Source organism: Barbatula barbatula, assembly GCF_947034865.1.
Source record: "Barbatula barbatula genome assembly, chromosome: 6".
NCBI lineage: Eukaryota > Metazoa > Chordata > Actinopteri > Cypriniformes > Nemacheilidae > Barbatula > Barbatula barbatula.
Window position 1 is genome coordinate 13352545 of NC_136765.1, and position 18572 is coordinate 13371116.

General features: G+C 41.1%; 2 protein-coding genes across 4 annotated transcripts in view; one reads left to right on the top strand and one right to left on the bottom strand.

Moving 5' to 3' along the window:
* Positions 1 to 8190, top strand: part of kidins220a (kinase D-interacting substrate 220a) — a gene marked incomplete at its 5' end in the record, with an annotated part of 49759 nt that extends 41569 nt beyond the window's left edge. For all 3 annotated transcript variants that reach the window (XM_079459425.1, XM_079459426.1, XM_079459424.1), the window contains 4 exons: positions 1824 to 1961; positions 3023 to 3121; positions 3955 to 4185; positions 6140 to 8190. In XM_079459425.1, the coding sequence (XP_079315551.1) occupies positions 1824 to 1961; positions 3023 to 3121; positions 3955 to 4185; positions 6140 to 7201 (1530 nt within the window). In that variant the 3' untranslated portion in view covers positions 7202 to 8190. The remainder of the gene's footprint in view (positions 1 to 1823; positions 1962 to 3022; positions 3122 to 3954; positions 4186 to 6139) is intronic.
* id2a (inhibitor of DNA binding 2a) lies at positions 8137 to 13023 on the bottom strand. Its single transcript, XM_079459428.1, has 3 exons — positions 10083 to 13023; positions 9822 to 9886; positions 8137 to 9491 (listed from the first exon to the last, which is right to left on the bottom strand). Exons 1-2 carry the CDS (start codon positions 10431 to 10433, stop codon positions 9830 to 9832), a joined length of 408 nt encoding a protein of 135 aa, XP_079315554.1. The 5' UTR covers positions 10434 to 13023; the 3' UTR covers positions 8137 to 9491; positions 9822 to 9829.
* Positions 13024 to 18572: the final 5549 nt, after the last annotated feature.

An 18572-nucleotide genomic window follows, 5' to 3' on the forward strand; every position in this document is an offset into this window, starting at 1 on the left:
TCTAACATATCATGATATTAAGATCAGCTTGCGCTCTCTTGAAAGACACCTCAAGAATGCTGGTTTATTCAGACGAAAAAACGATTCCCTATTAATCGATGTCAGGAATGCTTTCAGAGCAGATGCAAAACACCAAATTTGAACCCACAATAAGGACAGTACATTATATATTTCTGTACACTGCCGCCAGCTGCTTCTTCTTGTTATTCTGTACCGCTAGCTACAGAACTGTACTTCCTGTTTATCTTGATTGACAGGGGTTCTGTCCAATCAGCAGTAACTACCCCAGTCACACAAAAGACCTACCTTTTCCGGTTTGACCGAATTGTCGTTGTGTTTTCTGACTTGTCGTTGTGTTTTCTGATTTGTTATTTTGTTTTCAGATTTGGTGTTGCGTTTTCAGAATTGTAATTGTGATTTGGGATTCGTTTTTTGGCTTTTAGATTTGTTGTTTGTTTTGCGATTTGTTGTTTTGTTTGGCACTTTACGGCTTCCGTACATTTCAAACCTTTATGACTTTTTTCTTCTGCAGAACACAAAAATTGTATTTCTAAGGAATTTGGTAACCGAAAAGCGTCGGCCCCCGTTTACTTCTACAGTATGGACACAAAACCAAGTGAATGGGGTCCAGTGACACGGTTTTTTATATCTTCTTTTGTGTTCTGTGAATAAATACAGATTTGAGATCTCAAGAGTGTGAGTAAATGATGACAGAACTTTTTTTTTTGTGGGTGAACTATAACTTTAACATAGACAAATGTCTGACAGAGCCATAAGTTCATTGTTTGGAAAGGCTGGGAATCGTATTAGTTTTGTACTCAATATTCACAGTTTTAAAAAAACTATTTTAGAACACTAAAATAATTAACCTTAACATACATTCATTATGTGTCAAATAATGTACACTGACCTAAGATGACTTGTAGATGAAGCTGTTTTATTTTACATAAAGGTCCCATCTTATGATGGCTGATCGCCGCTATAAGTCCACTTAGAACTCTTTATAACCACTTAGAACTCTGCTCAGCCAATCAGAATCAAGTACCAGAACTGACCGTTTTATAATGAGACATCAACTTCACTCATTTTGGAAACAAAGAACCATGGTCACATCATCTTACATCTCTTTGGCTAAAGGCACTATAAATGCTTCATAAAGAATCTGACCCACATACATGGCCCTGTCGTCCAAATTTCATCCTATGTAGAACAACTTTACAGGTCTAGTTAAAGACTGAGAATTTCAGTTATAGTGTCACTTCAACAGGACCACACAGAGTATTCATATGAATTGACTGAGCTGACCACAACAGGTCTAATGACATCAGAACAGCGACCAAAGATCAACCATTACTGCAAAGCAAACTGGGTCACTTAACCACTGACTAACAGACCAGTTTAAACATCAACACAAAACTAGACAGCATCTATTGTTCTCAATGAGGTTGTCTACGCTGGAAGTGACAAATGCCCTCTTTCTATTTTTGACGTGATGCACGCCTACTTAAGCCACTTTATTTTCCATAATGTAAAAAAATAACCACCTTAGCCAGTCTGTAGTTTAAAGAGATGGTTACAATGAAAGAGAAGCATTCAAACAGCTTTATACGTTAAACACACTTTTTTGTGATGGATCAAATCCATATGCAGAAGATGTACTACCCTATGATGATTTCTTTGCTTTTGTGTAATGCGCACGCTGCTGATAAAGCATCACTGCCACGCTTTTTCACATTTGTTGCATGGCTTTGACAGTGCCCATGTCTCGCTATACCAGAATGCATTGTTAATCAATGGAATGAGTAACGGTTATATGTGTGTAGGGCTCTGTTGCTGGGGTTTCTGGTGGGCCGGTGGTCCTCCTCAGTTCTCTCAGCATCGACGCAGTATGTGAGAAGCTCAGACTGATCCAGGGTTTGGACTCGTGTATGCTAGAAGAGTACATCAACACGGTCAAAAAGGTCATTTAAATTGTTTCCAATCTGGTGAAGCATGTGGTTTTACTGTGCAAGACATTTCACGGAGCACTTGCTCCAAAATTCATTGTATTTTAATGTTTGATTGACAGGATATATCGGCCCTGATCGTCTGCTGTTTTAAAATTTACGGCCAATAGAGGGTATGCATTGACGTTAATTTCCCATGTGAACACACAAGGACACACCCCCTCGAGTGCCAGGACACATTTCCTTGAGTGGTAAAACACGCAGCAAAATGACTCTTTTCAATAGGAAACACGCAATCATTTGCTGAAATTAAAGGCAGTGGGACTCGACGGTGATCCTTGCGACTTACGAAGGAACCAGGTGTCCGTGGACACTGATATGTTGCACCAAATTTCTGATATTGTAAGCAGCCATTTTGTAAGCAGAGTGTTTTGCCACTCAAAAGAGAGAGTTTTGGCATGTTCACGTGGGAATGTGACGTCACGTGCATACCCTCTGTATTGTGAAACATAGCTATTGTCAACCAAAACCGATTATTGGCCGATATATTGGTGTATCTCTAAATAATATCACAAGTAATGGTTGCGATGCTTGTACTGACAATAAAAAAATATTTTTCAGATTTTTGTTGAACTATTTTAAACCCTATTAGTGAAACATGCCAATACACAGTTGTGTAAACAGAGAGAGGAACCGAGACACAGGGTGTGGTAAATTCATCCATCTCTGTAAATAGCCTTTCATCTATTGGAAAAGACTTGCTTTATAAGCTCCATGTGGTGCACGCAGAGGTTTCACAATAAGAGCTTTCTTTCCATTGGACAACATCTGAAGGATGCAGGGGCATTTCTGATGTCTCCATTAGACATCCATTAGTCAACCTGCCAGCTGTGCGGCATCGGCTTGCATACTTAAATATCTCCATTGTTTTAAAAGTTTGCTTGCGTTCACCCTCTAACATACCATTACGCACCAAGTACCAAGTTGTTTTCTTAATATACTGTATAACAAGAGATGCTGAGATCAGTTTATTAGTGTTGTTGATACTAAATTCTTTTTTTAAATCCAAAACCTAGGCCAACGTGAACGGTCGGGTTCTGTCTCAGTGCAACCTCGATGAGCTGAAGAAGGAGATGAACATGAACTTTGGAGACTGGCATCTTTTTAGGACCATGGTAAGATTAGTTTTTAATCGTACATACTTGGTTTTTATTATACACTACATCTGTTATGGTTTTAATGGAGTTAATGCTCTCTGTCTATAGTGAAGTAGTTTGGATGCAGTTGAAATAAGGAACACATGTAGCCGTGTTGATTTCCATTTGCGCTTATACAAACGAATGTTGTGTTGCCAACAAGCAGGCAGCCATCTGGTCCAAGATGGCTGCTTTCTGGATGAAGGAGGGTTATTGTCAGTGGGAGCTCGGTGTCCACTTGAAGATCTGAATAGCTTGACGTTCACAAGAAAGTAGCATTCTTTAGGCTGGAAACAAGTCCAAACGGAACGACTTGGGGCTAGTCGTAATATTGGCATGCCTCAAAAGTTTCACATAGTACTTTGGCTATTCTGTTTCTCACATGAATGGCATAGTGAGGAATGTGATGTTTTTTCCTTTGGAGATTGTGTCCATGTTGTTTAAAATTATTAGTATCATTAGTCTAGTAAAGAAAATTGAGGGTTAAATATTAAAAGGCAAACACGTGTACTTAAATCCACTTGAAATGTAAATCTAAGGCGAGAATATTAGGCCCATTGATTTCCATTGTAAGTGTAAAACACACAGGCTAAAGTACCAAAATGACAAATTTATGTGCTAATAGAGTTTAAAACCAGAGCATGACTTGGAAAAAAATTTTTTACGCCAATACATTTACATTTGTGCAATATGTATAGAAACAATAACTACAGTATATGCTTATTAATCTAGCACCGTAATGAATGAAAATTCACCCTTCTATTGATTTAATACAACTTTCGCCATATTCGCGCTGTGCTTGTGTGTTGTAGGTTCTAGACCAGCGTCAAATTGAGAGCCAGCAGTTACGTGATGAATCGGTGGCGTGCAGTGAGCAGAGCAGCAGTGTGTTGACTCAACCCGAACCTCAGAGACCCTCCGAAGCACCACGAGATGTTACCATTAACCCTGAAAACTTCTCGTACGGCCTCAACCTGAGCTTTGAAGAGCTCAGCAGCGTTGGACTCGAGGAGCCATCCAGGCAACACGGTGCCCACTGGCTGGTAAGTATTGCTGTGCGCACGTGAAATACGTTCAGCTGGTCAACTGTGAAGTACGGTGTATAGATAAACACAGGTGCACACCACGCGAAGACTGTAATTAAACACTGAGGCAAACACAAACATATGCGCTCTTGGAAACAAAGAAAATAAACGGGTCTTTTTCGTTGTTTACTCCACCGTTGCAGTTTTTTAAACTCGTAGCTTCTGCTTTCAGAAGTGTCTGATGAAAATGAAAATAGCATGTGGTTTGCTGGGTGAGAAACTGAGTGTTTTATGACCTGGACAGGCAGAGGAAGTGAGGAGCTGACCACACACACAAACACTAGCTCTCTATCACACAGAGATAGGTATTTCTGCACTCATCTGTTAACACTTGGCAAGGTGTCACTGCATATTGCTACACGCAAGCAAGAGCTCATAATGGTTTAGATTGGCATCATTGATGTTAGCGGTAAAGATCACTCTATGTTGATTTCTCTAAATAGAGTTCAATCTCAAAAACTATTTCGTTGTCTACTCGTATCTTATGCATAACTTCTGGCATTAAAACACAAAGTGTCCAGTGGTTCTTAATTTGGTTTCTGGAGATCCACAGTACAGAACCACATATTGGATTTCTTCTTTATTTAACAGACTTCATTTATTTATCACGTCGCATTGTGACACATCCAGTGTGGATGGTGTAAAAAATTGAAAAAAGACAGATTATGTTGTATTGTCTCTTTGTGCAACGCTCTCGTCCAGTGTAGACGGTGTAAAGAAATCTTTTTTAAGGTTCTTCCCACCCGACGCACAAAAAAATAAAGAAATGTATTCTATATCCGTGGTGTCTGTTTGCAGCGCTTTTGTATGGAAACATGATTCCCATGTGTATTACACACGTGCAAAGTTTTAACATGCAGAAGCATAAATGAGATTTGAGGTTGAATATCAACCTACATTTTCATCTGTTTCCCACACAAAGCTATCAGACGGCTTCAGAAGATGCAGAACGTAATGCACAAGGCATATGAAGTACTTTATGCTACTTTTTGTATATTCTGAGCTTGAATGCTAATCCTCACCCTCCACTTTTGCTGTATGGCAAAAAACAGTCTGGACGTTCTGCTAAGGACTCCTTTTAAAATGTGCATGTTCTACAATAAAAATGGATTAAAATGTACTTGAGTGAGTAGGTTTTTTATTTTTATTAGGGCTGTCAAACGATTAATCACATCCAGAATAAAAGTTTGTGTTTCCATAATGTATGTCTGTGTACTGTGCAGATTCATTTTGTATTTATAAACACATACACATACATGCATATATTCAGGAAATATTTACATGTAGTTATTTTATTTACCAATAACTTAAATTATATTTTAATGTTTATTTATCTTGATATTTTTCTTAAATATATTCATGTATGTGTTAAAGGGGAAGTTCACCCAAAAATCTACTTTGTGTGATTTGTTACTCACCCACATGACGTTAAACATGTTTAGAGAACTTCCGGCATCTTCGGAGCACAAATGAAGATGTTTAGGTGACATCCGAGAGATTTCCACGTCTCCTCGTAGACATCATGGTGTCAGTTTTTGTCAAGGTCCAGAAAAGTACATCTGCGATCGTTTGACAGCCCTTATTGTTATGTATTTATTTCTAGATTTTTATTTTTGGGTTACCTGTCTCTTAAATATCTCATTGTGTGCCTGCTACTAAACAATAAATCTCACCTTATTTTGTCATCTAGACCATTTTGCAAGACAAACAACACTGGTCTTGAAGTGCGTCCTCCTTCAGTTTTCACACATTTCACGTATATTTATTTTAAGTAAAATGATTTAGTTCCGTCAGTTGTATTTTGTTCTACCATTTGTGTAGTGTTACAAGCTGAAACAGGAAGTGCTTCTGTACCAGTTTCGTTAACGTCTCGCAAAGCGCTCCATATCATTGACCTCGTCTTTTCTTTTAGGTCAACAGTCACAGGACGTCCAGTATATCCAGTTTGAACTCTCAGGAATCTTCCAATGACATCTGTAGGCTCACCGACAAGCAGCAGGCAGAGTATCACAATGCCTACCAGGAGTACATCTCCCAAATGGCCCATCTGGATATCTCCGCTGCTGGCCGAGACAGTCCCGCTCAAGCTCATTACAGCTCTGATGAGAACACAAAGGAAAGAGAGCAGGAGGGGCGCAGACCCTTTATGAACAAGGTCTCCAAACCTGGAGAAAGTGCGATGGACTTTTCCTCTGCCCCTGACAACCTGCTAGATCCCATAACAGAAGAAGATGAGAAGTCAGACATCGGATCTGTCTCGAAAGTCCAAAGACGCAAAACCAAAGGTCATGGACCGACCTACCACAGTGTCCCCAGAGATGAAGAGGAGGAATCAGGGGATGAGGAAACAGACGCCACTCCGCTCCTAAAAGACGAAGCCTGGGCTGCAGACCAAGATTTAGGTTTCGTTTCAAAAAGAAAAAGCTTTGACATCATGTTGGACAAGAAGTCATCTGATTCTGGAGTGAAGTCCAGCAGGAGCTCGTCGGATCGCTCGCTACAAGATGCAGACAACGAAGCGGCCCAGGAGAAGAAGTCCAGTGAGAAGAAAGAGGAGGACGCACATCTGATCGAGCTGGTTCTGGAGAGCCCGGTGAAGAAGCGACTCCTACCGCACAGGCTGAGTAACCTGCAAGATGATGCCCGAATGTCTATCTGCTCCGACGCTCCATCTGAGAGCAGCCTGCTAGCCAGCAGCCCTGAGGAAAGCTGGCCTGCTTCAACTGTGAGCAACTTTAACTGCTCACCTGGTAATACTGCACACAACAATAACATCAATAACAGCAGCCAGCAGTCCATGCTGCCGCCGGAGACGCACAGCACCACCGACTCCCCTTCTATCATCATAACTCCGGGTTCCAGCAACGAGACCACGCAGCTGACCAACCAGAACCTTCGTGGAATCCACCTGAAGAGAGCCACATCCACCGGCCCTGCTGCTGATGCCGCTGAAGAACGAGAAAGTGTCCTTTAAGAGTCTACAGCCACCGAAGAATACAGTATGTGATCATGCGGAAGCTGAAAGCACTAAACAAAACCGTGTACTTCTCATTACTTGATTTTCATTCTTTTCACAATTAGCACGTAGATTCCAAATCATCTTAAGTGTTCCTGAATGTACTGGATAGGGAGTGATAAACACATTGTAGCGGTATTAAAAAAAGCAATAAACAGGAAGGTTGTGAAGCCGTTTAGTGGAAAAGCTGTTATTTCGTGCTCTGTCGCTAACATTAAACATGTGGTCTGGATTGATCCGTGATATTAAAATCAGTAAGTAAAGTGGACATTTAACCACACGTAGATAATGTTTTTTGCTGTGATTGGTATTGTGAACGCTGTTATTTATTTGTGATTAAACAGTCATCGATTATTCATGTATTCTAATAGTTTGTCAACTTGAAGTGTTTGATCATTTACTCGATTTGTGAACATTAGTGTTACATTGAAAGAAAAAATGGAATAGGCTTTTGTTAGACAAGATGTGTGTGTGTGTGTGTGTGTGTGTGTGTGTGTGTGCTTAGTGTTGCCATGTTTTCTCACATTAAACATTTTCAACCAATTAAAAGCGCTGACGTATGATCATTTCGAAAGAATTCCATTTGAAATGAGATTACAAACACAATTTTCTGCTAAATTTGATTATGTTGGCATGTTAATGAAAGTGTTGTCACAAATACTTCACTGGTTGACAAAGGAACCGTGGAGGTGAGTGAGCACGTTTTCAACATCATGGTGATTGAAAGCGCTTGCAATAATCGTAAACTGATATCAAGGTTTTGATATTTCCCTGGAAAAACGAAAGGTGTGAATCTGTTGTGCACGTTGTCTTTTCTGGGATGAGCTACAGATGCCAGCAGGTGGCGCACTCTTCATAGCAAGAACTGTAATAAAGGACTTTAGGTCGTATTTACTGAAGAAAAAAGTTGCTTTAATTTGAATACATTAATAAAAACAACTGCCATTGTTATCAACATGCTACGTGTTTTTGTTTTCGTGTTTTGATAAATCACTTATCCTGAATGACATACACAAAGCAAAAATAAGTGCGTTGTTACAGCAAGTCGATCTAGCTTTCTTGAGAATAAACAAGTTAAAGTTACGTCGTTTTAGTCAAGGAACCTTACTGTAGTAATAAATCATTTGCAGACTCCGTTGCATAAACGCTTTTAAAAGTAATACGTACATATGATGTCAATAATCAGGGTCTCGGGTTTGCTCCCCCACAATACGGACCTGAAGTCAGTGTTACACAATTGCAAAATATCAAAAAGATTAAGCTTTGATTTCTTATGAACTTACAATTCATTCACACGTTGTGATTAAACGCATGAGAAAGTGGGAACGCAGTCTGCTACAATTATGTACATCCTGCTTTAAGACATTATTTAGCCATTTAAGGAGTGAAAGTTGGTAAAGAAAAGGGTGGCAAATCAAACAACTACCAGGCCATATGACAGTTACATTAGGAGCGTGTTTCCCATTAGACCAGAATTAAAATTTCAACAGCCATATGGCGACGTTAAAGATTCATTCAGGTTCTTGTCCATAATGGACATATGTCCGATGGGTAACGAGTCAATGACATATTAAAAGTCAATGATACCAAAAACAATCAACATATACAGTACAGCTCGGAATATGTTTTTTGCAACGATATTTCTGCTCAACATTTTACACAAAACTATAACAAACTGTTGTCAAATAAAGCATTTGATTTATTTTGTATGAAAAAAGGTACGATTTACAATATTACTTTTATAAAAAGTCTCAGCATACATTATAACACTTTGCAGATACTGACAGTCCAATTTCTGCAACTATACAAGATCAAACTCTTCGACGGAGTTTTCAGTGTCCAGTCCTTCATGTGCCAAAAGAATTGACAAAAAAAGAAACAGACTTAAACTTTGTACAGTAACCAACCACGTCTTCTCCCATTCACACAGTCTTCACAACAAAGAAAAAAGTAAGACTTCTTCTCACTGTAGAGAAAAGGTTCCTTGTGGTCATTTTCATTTGTTTCCCCTCGTATCTTCGGGGAATATAGTGCTTCTTCCTTTCGAAGAACGGACCAAATAAGCATTTTAAGAAGATAAATAAATCAACGTCCACACTTATAACACATCAAATGGATTGTCCTTTTAGAAGCAAAAGAGTCTCTTGATTCAATTACAGGAAAGAAAAAAAGTCCAGACCGAGAACAGAAATCGGAGGAAAAGTCAGTTCCCGGGTCCTGTGTGTTCTTGTGTGTCTTAACCAAACACCTGCAAAAGATTGAGAAAGAGGCGCATTTAGAGAATGCAAACAGGGCAGAGATCCGGACAGCCTGGCGCCAGAGAGGAAGCCGCAGTTTGAACATTTAACCAAACACTCAGAGACTGAGCAAAACCCTGTGCTCCAGATGTACACGAGCACAACTTTTGCTTGCGCTCAATGGGCGGATTTATCGCCTCTGCTAACACGGAGTAGGCTACGTGACACAACGACCGTAGTCGATTTCATTTAGACAGTTTAACAACTAAAATGCACGAGTATTTACATCTTTATAAAAGTATGTCATACATGTCGAAGTGAAAATGTTAAAGAGCATTTACCTGATGATTTAACGGTAAAGTGTCCTGCTGTCCTCTGTGACAAAGTCTGACTGAAGCTCCGGTGTCTAAAGAAAAGAAAACATCTCAAATGATTTATGCGACCAAATTGAAACACGCGCTATAAAGTGCACAGGCCTCCGTTAAAATAACATCACCGACACAGTTAAAAACACAGTCGCGGAGACAAGCAAGCGTTGCGTTGTTCTATACCGCGTATTCGCCTTCGGTTGCACGTTTCCCGACGTACGATCATCGATTTACCTGTAACGAGAGGATGCTGATGTCTGTGTTCAGCGTTGTCAGGGGTGTTCTGGATGTCCCCTGCCCCGCACGCGGGAGATGGAGACTGGTGATCGCCGAATTCGAGTCGAGCGCGATCTGCAGGTCCAGGATGTAATCGATGACATGTTGCAGGATTTCCATTTTGCTCACGTTTTTGTTCTGCGGGATACTAGGCACCAGTTCCTTCAGTTTGGAGTAGCAGTCGTTCATGTTGTACAGCAGGCTGAGGGGGTCGTCCACGGGGGTCTTGCTCCGTGTGATTCCCAGACTGTGCTCCGTCATATTCACGTTATTTTTCCGGAAAGACCTCACTGGACTTATTGCCTTCATGTCGACACCTCAATGAAAGACGCTCGGTTGTTTCGTTGCGAGAATCGCTTTTGCGCTCGAGGTTTCCTGTTTTCGCTGTGCCGTTGAAGCAAACGCAGTGGATTAGCGAGCTGTCATCGCTGTATATATACCCAGCTGGGTGGGTTGTTCACGCGCTGGTTTACGTTTCGCCGATTGGTGCGCGAGGCCGTGTCATTCATCGCGTCCGCGCTACGCCATTGGCCGAGGGGCCGAGCCACGAAGACCCGCCCATCTCTTCCGCGTTGTGAACCAATGAAAACGCGTGTTTAGGGTGGCGCTGACTGCCTTCAGCTTCCACGGATCATTTCTCAAATCAGTGTACCTGTTTCTGATCAACAGAATTAGTGACTTGCGTGTATGTATCATAACAAGCTTGAACGGCCTTAAGTTACACGTTACGTTGAACACGTTCAGCCACGTTATTTAAATGTGGTCAAATGAAAAAGAACTTGCCTGCATTTTAATGAATCAATGCAGAAACACACCAGATCACAAACAATTTACAAGCAGTCTAGGGTATTGATTGACAGTTCTCTATATATGCAGGTTTTTTTCTGGACCCGCATCTTTTAATTTGTCATGCGAGGGCTTATGCAATAGGCTATATCACAGAAGGGTCGGTGGTGTGGTCTTAATGTTTATGCTCGTTTAAGATCATCGTGAATGCCGGAGATTAGGGGAGCAGTTGGCAGGCCTCTGATGAGGGTCGTTTAAGATGTGATGGTGATGACAGTTGGTCGGACTTAACGAGAGAGGAGATCCACTCAGTCAACACCTCCTGCTTTCAAGTGCAACAAGAATGGAATGCGAGTGGCATTTAGATTGTGAGAAATGGACTGGGCACCCTACGTTTCTTAGCTACTTGATATTGAAGTGAAAATGCATTCTTCGGGAAACTAAAAATGTTTTTATCCTGACTGAGCTTTGGGGATTACATTTCCATATCTCCGTTTTGGCAGTCTAGGGTGAGAGTGATGGCAAGAAATAGAATAGGGAAAATCATTTTTTACACATGCTAAGCAACAATAGAGACATTTCCTGGTTGCTTGTGCATATCCGACAAAACAGATGTTTGCAGAGATGCGTCGGAATGCAATCGTGTTGATGTGTCGGAATGCACATCTCATTATCACTCCCTGGAACATAAAGTCCCTGTAAACTAGATCGATACAAAGAATTATATCGTGTTGCGATTATAAATGATTGTTCTTACGTAAAAAATAACACGGCACTGCATTCCGCGAGGACTGCATTGGACATTGTGCATTTTAAAACCGTAAGACTATTGTGCTCTCGTCCGCATCTGCCGCAACTGGCTTTTCTATTTCCTCCCTCGTCCCTTTTTGTTCTCACAGCTGTGTACATTTCGCGTGACACCCTGACTGATCCCTGACAGGTGATGAATTGGCACCAAGCAAAGCAGCACTACAGAGCAGCGCCGCGAGCTCACGCTCTCGCAGACTCTCTGGCGCCGGCCCCGTGACGTCACCCATTCACAGCGGCCCTGCAGCCAGTCCTCGCGGCGCCGTCCGGGCGGCTGCTATGGAGACGGGGCAGTTAGTTAGCGCCGGTTCTCAGCTGATCAATGGGAGTTCAGTCCGTCACCTCGGGTCTCCTGCGCTCCGAGGCCCGCACACCAGCATCGATTTGCATTTCTTTGGTTACGTCTGACTTTGAGAACTCGTGCTTTTGGGATTTCGAAACTATTTAGACTTTGGAGCGAACGGAGTAACCTATAGTTACCCCGTCTAAACGCGCATTCTTATAAAAAGTCGTGTTTATAGAAACGGATTGAATATTCTCTATATATAACAATGAAAGTCATCGTTGAAAGTTCGCACAATATGCGTCTGTGAAACACACTTAAATGCCTCTTTAACAACACGCTATATCTTACATGCAGCATTTTAGAAAAACGTCTACAATGCTAACACGGATAATGACAAGAAAACGATCTAAAGTTGGCAGAAAGTTGATGAGTTCTCCACGGGATGGAGTCGGGATGTCTGTACCGCCTCCTCTGCTGTTCCAGCTCACTGCAGCTGCACAATTCCTCCCGTCTTCAACTCAACAAACAACATCAGCTCCCAAACAGTCGCAGTTTACCCACACACTTGCTGCCGTCTGCGATCTTCGATGAAAAGCACTCAAAACTAGAATACAAATAGAGATGTAGCCTGCAAGACCGAGTGGAAAAATATGAAACTGAGAAGAATAACAGATCGCCCGCAAGATAACAAAGTCAAACTTATTTGGACAACGTTCACTGCGTACGACTTTATATTCTGAACAAAGAAGACGACACGCTAAGCTTATATTCGGAAAACGTGCTGTATAAACCAATTTAACAAAACCTGTGAGAGTAACATGATTCGTTTAGTCCAAATAGCTACTAAATTCAGACAGAATGTTCAATTTAAAGCAAATTTGACTCCCTTTCCGCAGGCATCTAATCGCATCGTCTCTCTCTCCCTCTCTCTCCCTCTCTCTCTCTCTCTCTCTCTCTCCGCTTTGGTTCTGCTCTCTGTAGAGGTTTTCGGGTTCCCACGCGCCTGTCGCGTGCAGCAGTACACGCATGGAAGTGTGGCGCGCGACTCTTGTAGCAACACCGACCCCATGGGCGTGGCGTTAATGTTTGCCTTAAGCTGTTGTTCGCCTCCCCAAACAGGGTCGTGAGATTTTGCAATCCAGAAACCTTGAATGTTTTTTGGTGGCGTGATACTGTTGGGCTGCGTGCGTTCACAACCAAAAACCTGGATGCGAAGGTCTTTAATAAAAATACAAATGGTGGTAAACACATACGTTTGGGCTAGTTGTGAAAGGGGGAGGTTGTCACAAATGTTACTTGAGTAACTTAAGGTTTGTCATTTCAAATCTTATTTTCTTTAGCAGCATTTTTCTATGTTGATTTGAAACAAATACATGAACAGACTAGAATTCGATTTCTAAATTAAAATAATGTTTGTACTTGCGTTACAACTGAGATCCTACATTTTAGATTAGATTAGATTCAACTTTATTTGTCATTACACATATACAAGTACAGTATAACGAAATGTAGTGTCCATCTAGTATTCATCCTTTTGATAGATACAGAAGCAAGCTTTTGGTTCACTATATCCTAAATGTCTGACTGGGGCAGGTTGTCACAAGTGTTAATACCTTGTAGGTTATATTGCATACTTGAAACTGAATCAATTTAAATAAGAGTTCATATTTTATGCCGTGCTTTTAAAGCTATCCTTGCATTGTTATTTCACGAATCATTGCTTTGACATATTTTATTATTGATAGTTAACTTATAATAAATGTTATTTAATGACGGTTTTTCTATTGTTACAACCTAAACAAATGAATAAAAAGAATGTAGGTTGTTTTTTACATTTACAATTAATATACTAAGTAAGCTTTATACGACAGTGGTACCAAATGTATGGCTGTCATATTGTGCAATGTAAAGTCTGACAAGTTGATCATACGTCTCATAGGGATTATAACCATAATTGTTACATCAAACATGATAAAGAACCACAGAAATCACAAAATGCAGTCAGTTTAGAAGTAGATCTCGCTTTGTGTAAAACAGTGTAGAGAACAGAACAGAAATACAGTGTAAGATCTGCAAGCAGTAGAGAAACCAGTAAAGAGAAGGAGTATGAGCTATTGAGGAAGAGAAATCCTGAAAAACTCCTTTCTCAGTCCAAATGGTTTTAGTGTCACTAGGGAATCGAGAGTATTTGGGAGATCTGAAACTGCCTGAGACTAATCTGATAACCGTTCGGACATGCACTTTTTGGTTTTTGTGGTAGCTTGTGCCACTCAAACTGCTTTGGTTTTATTTTCTTTCTCTTTCCATTCATGCTGGATTGTGAGCGGTGTGAGTTTTTCTTCTGAGCCACTTCCGTACCGGCTTCTGCTCTCAGTCATCGGATTCTTGCTCAATCTCATCGCTTTATATAGCGCACAGGGAAGAGAGAGTCTACGGGGAATTCGTTTCTCTCGCTATTATTAAATAGCTGGAGAGCATTTTAGACAAGTGAGGGGTCTGGGGTTTTGTGTGTACGCCTTTGCCCTCTGGATTTGAATGAAAAAAGGCATGTTTATGTCAGTTTTAATCAAACGCTATGCATTTGTGTTGCCTTCAATGTGACAGGATAAGCTTTGCATATTTGTCACATACCTTAAGGTGAAGATGCATGTAAATGTCTGTGCAAAAACCCTCTACAGTTTATTTTTACCACAAAACGTAAAGACACGTTTATGAGGCATTTTAAATCAAAGGCACTCATCAGTGCTGTATATTTTATGATATGACAATTGCCCATTGAAACCAATAATTGTGATAGAAAATACACTGTTGTTTGGGTGCAGCTCACAGCTTAATAGTTTGATGATTATTGTGACTGATTGGAATAACATGATAATGGAATTGAAGTACAGGGTTTCAAACAAGGACATTAAAGGGCTGTGTTTTGTTCAGCAAACAGTGTTAATTATCAGTGTTACGACAAATCACCAAGCTTTTAGTGAGCCACTATAATATCATAATGCATTGACATTGTCTGAGAAGACCTCTGGTCTAAAAACACTCAAAGGTTTATTTTTCATTTGCTTGATGGTCATCTCGACATAAGCAGTATCTTTTTTCAAACCATAGGTTTGAGAATATTATTCTATCAATATCACTTGTCTCGATCAGATGGCACGGTGTGGGTTCTTAATAAAGGCTCATGCGGTTCAGCGCTCTCTGTGGTGTTGTGGTAGCAGTAGGAGAATGGCATGGCTCCGCGTGCATCCAGGCTGAAGAAAGATATCATGGCTGTGTGCCAGCATGTCATAAGGGTAGGGGATTATGTTCAACAGGTATGGTTGTATTTTTAAGTATTCTGAAAAAGCAACAATTCTTTGGTGTAAACTAGAGCTTCACTTTTTAAGAGATCCGTCACATCTGTTTGTATGATTGGCTTCCTTGTTTTCCATTGCAACATGGTTTTATTCAACAGTGACTGGATGGTTTATCAAAACATATATTTTATCATTTGTGTCTTTCAAGGGATTTGAATGCATGGTTTGACGTTCCCAATGCCAAGCAGTGCCAGCTGTGCTTATAGTATAAGAGCTTTTTGCATCCTGTTAAGTAAATGGTTCACCTTCAAAATTAAAATGTTGTCATTATTCACACGCCCTCTTGTCATTTTAAAGCTGTATGGCTTTATTCCACAGAACACCAAAGAAGATATTTGGAAAAATGTTCGCAACAGAAACCCGTTGGTTCCCATTGACTTGCATTGGTTTTGTGTCCATACAAATCCAAGTCAATGGGAACCAACGGTTTTTGGTCACCAACATTTCTCAAAATATATTTTGTTTTGCACAGAAGAAAGAAAATCACAATGACAAAAGGGAGAGTAAACGATGACAGGATTTTCATTTTGAAGGTGAACTGTTCCTTTTAAGGTAAAGCTCACCCCAAAAACATATACTCTTGCACCATTTATTTACCTTTATGTTCAAAACTTGATTATGACTACCTCATCAGTTTAATGCAAAAACAAGATCTTTTGAGAAATGTCTCAGGGGTTTTGTGTCCATACAATGGAAGTCAATGGGGGCTATGTTGTTTGGTAGCCAACTTTCTTTAAAATATCTTCTTTTGTGTTCTGCAGAAGATAGAAAGTCACATGTTTGTGATTACATACATAATGAAAGGATATTCATTTTGGGGGTGAAGTACCCCTTTAACAATTCTAACAATCCAGACGTATTAATTGGAGGTAATTAGGTTGCTAAACAAGATAGCACTAATATCTTGCTCACAATCTTGCACCAAAGTGCCATGGACAGTTCAGTAGTGCCTGATTCGATCCGGCCTTTAAATCATATCGATTAACTCAACTTACTGCGACAAATTAAATTTCTCTGCCTCAGCCCATCCCTGCCACGCTTGCGAGACAAAACATATGGGGTCAGGAGCGTTCAATGCGGGGTAATGTCATGGTGTATTGATTCTTCTGCAGTGTGCTTTAGACTCTTGGGAATAGGCTGGGTCGTGCGCACACTGATGGAGGTAGTGTTCTTCATCATTGCAACAACACCTTCCCCACCCCCACACACCCATCCAATGTCGCCATGAATTATTCATGTTATGCTAATGAGCCTCTACGGAATTTCAAGGGCCGCTTTAATAGCTGTTCATGTCCAGTGGTAGCTGTGGGACCGGATCAGGACACAATGCAAAGCTGACAGAGAATGTCTTGGCAGTGTCTGTGTCCCGCACCGGGCCCCATGCGCACCGGCTTTCCCGAGGACCTCGCGTCTGGTGACTTGATCCATGCTGCTCTGTGACACTGACCTGCGAGTGTGAAAGGGGATCTGAGAAAGAGAAAGGGATGTAAGCTGTGACACATGTGCTGTTCCATGCCACTCCAGGTCTGTGACTGACATACTAAGAGGATAGTCATACTCTCAGATCCCTGTCAAAGACCAAAGCAGTTGCATTATTTTCTGTTAAATTTATTTGTTGATGTATTTAAAGTTGACTTTTGACATATCTGACCCACTATGTTGAAAGGGCCAATATTCACAATCAACAAACACACCATTCACAGTAAATCTGGATCAGGAGAAAATGTGCGAGAGGAGATTGAACCAAATTGTGAAGAATTTTCCATATCTATCTGATCTGAATCGCCGAGGCACATTCACCATTCAATGGGCATATGAGATTATTCATGTAAGGATGCTCCAGATGCCCGGATGCACTGTGAAGCACACTGCTTGGATGGACAGACAGGGTTAGTGGGCTATAATAAAGCAGGCCAAACATAAAAGCCTGTCATTAGCCTTTCACAGATGCCCATAGTGCTCCCAGATCGGCTGGGTGGCCGGAAGGGTTGAAAGAGCTGACCTGGGAGCTGCACGAGAAGGCGCTGGCCATTAGCAGAAGGGTAGGGGGCCGCTGCCTCCGCCAGATCTCAGAACAGCTCCTTCTTCCACAGCTCCATTACCATGTCAATCCCGGGGAAAAAACAGAGCCTGCCCGGGCCCAGCAGTGGGCCGGATCCATATGGAGCTGCCGGGTCCTGGAATGAATAGTGAATGGAGCGGCTGCTGCTGGAATCTGCCTCCCAGCCTTTGTGAACAGGATGACCAAAGACAAGAGGGAGCTTTTGCAGATGGCCGGGGCTATAAATAGGTAGCCAGTCTATCTCCTAGCTGTCAATCTGTCTATCTGTTTCTCTCTGCTCCCCGGCTGGCCCGGACCGCGGCACGCTCAATAAATAAACTGTTCGCGGTGACATATCACATGTTAGGATGCGGCTGTAGGGCTGGAGGCGTGACACGTCTTCTAAGTCAAACATTCATTATTCGAATGTGTGTGAGGAGCCGCAGATAAACAAGTCTGGGGATCTATCGTGTTTGAAGGAAGCGGGGTCCAAAATTGACACACAAGTGCCAAATTAGAAAAGAGTTTGTGCGGGAAAAGAAGTCTTTTTACCTGCCGGTAGACTGTAACTTTAATGCATTTTAAATGTGTAATGTTTTAGAGAATCTATTGACAGAAACGCTACAACATCTTAGTCACTGTGTCAGCCACCACAGTGCTTTGAAAAGGGGGAGTGTAGTGAGCCGTTGGTTGCAATTCGCAACCTCACCTCTTGATGCCACTAAATCTTATACATTGAACCTTTAATACATGATTGTAATGTATTTTCTCAAAATGAACTCAAAATGAAATAAGGCAACCAGGTAACTTAACTTCTTTAAGTTAAACCTAAAAAATGTACAGTGTAAAAAAGCCATTTTCAAAGGTTTGTGAACCATATGGAAACATGTAATTTTCATGCTCTCCATCGATTTTTTTAAAGCAAAATGAGGCAAACTACCGTTTTATAGTCATTAAGAAATATGTATGTCCAGATTAGCTTGTGGCCGCTAGTAGGTGTGTCAAAAAGTAATTTGGAAATTCGAACGTCTCACAGATGGACAGATTGAGGGTTCTTTGTCATTGAACTAAGCCGTAGTATTGAAGCCCATCTGGCCGTACGTATGTGCGTACGCAAGCATGTGTCTTTGTATGTGTGTTTGTATGTTGCGACTGCATGTCAGACAAGACGC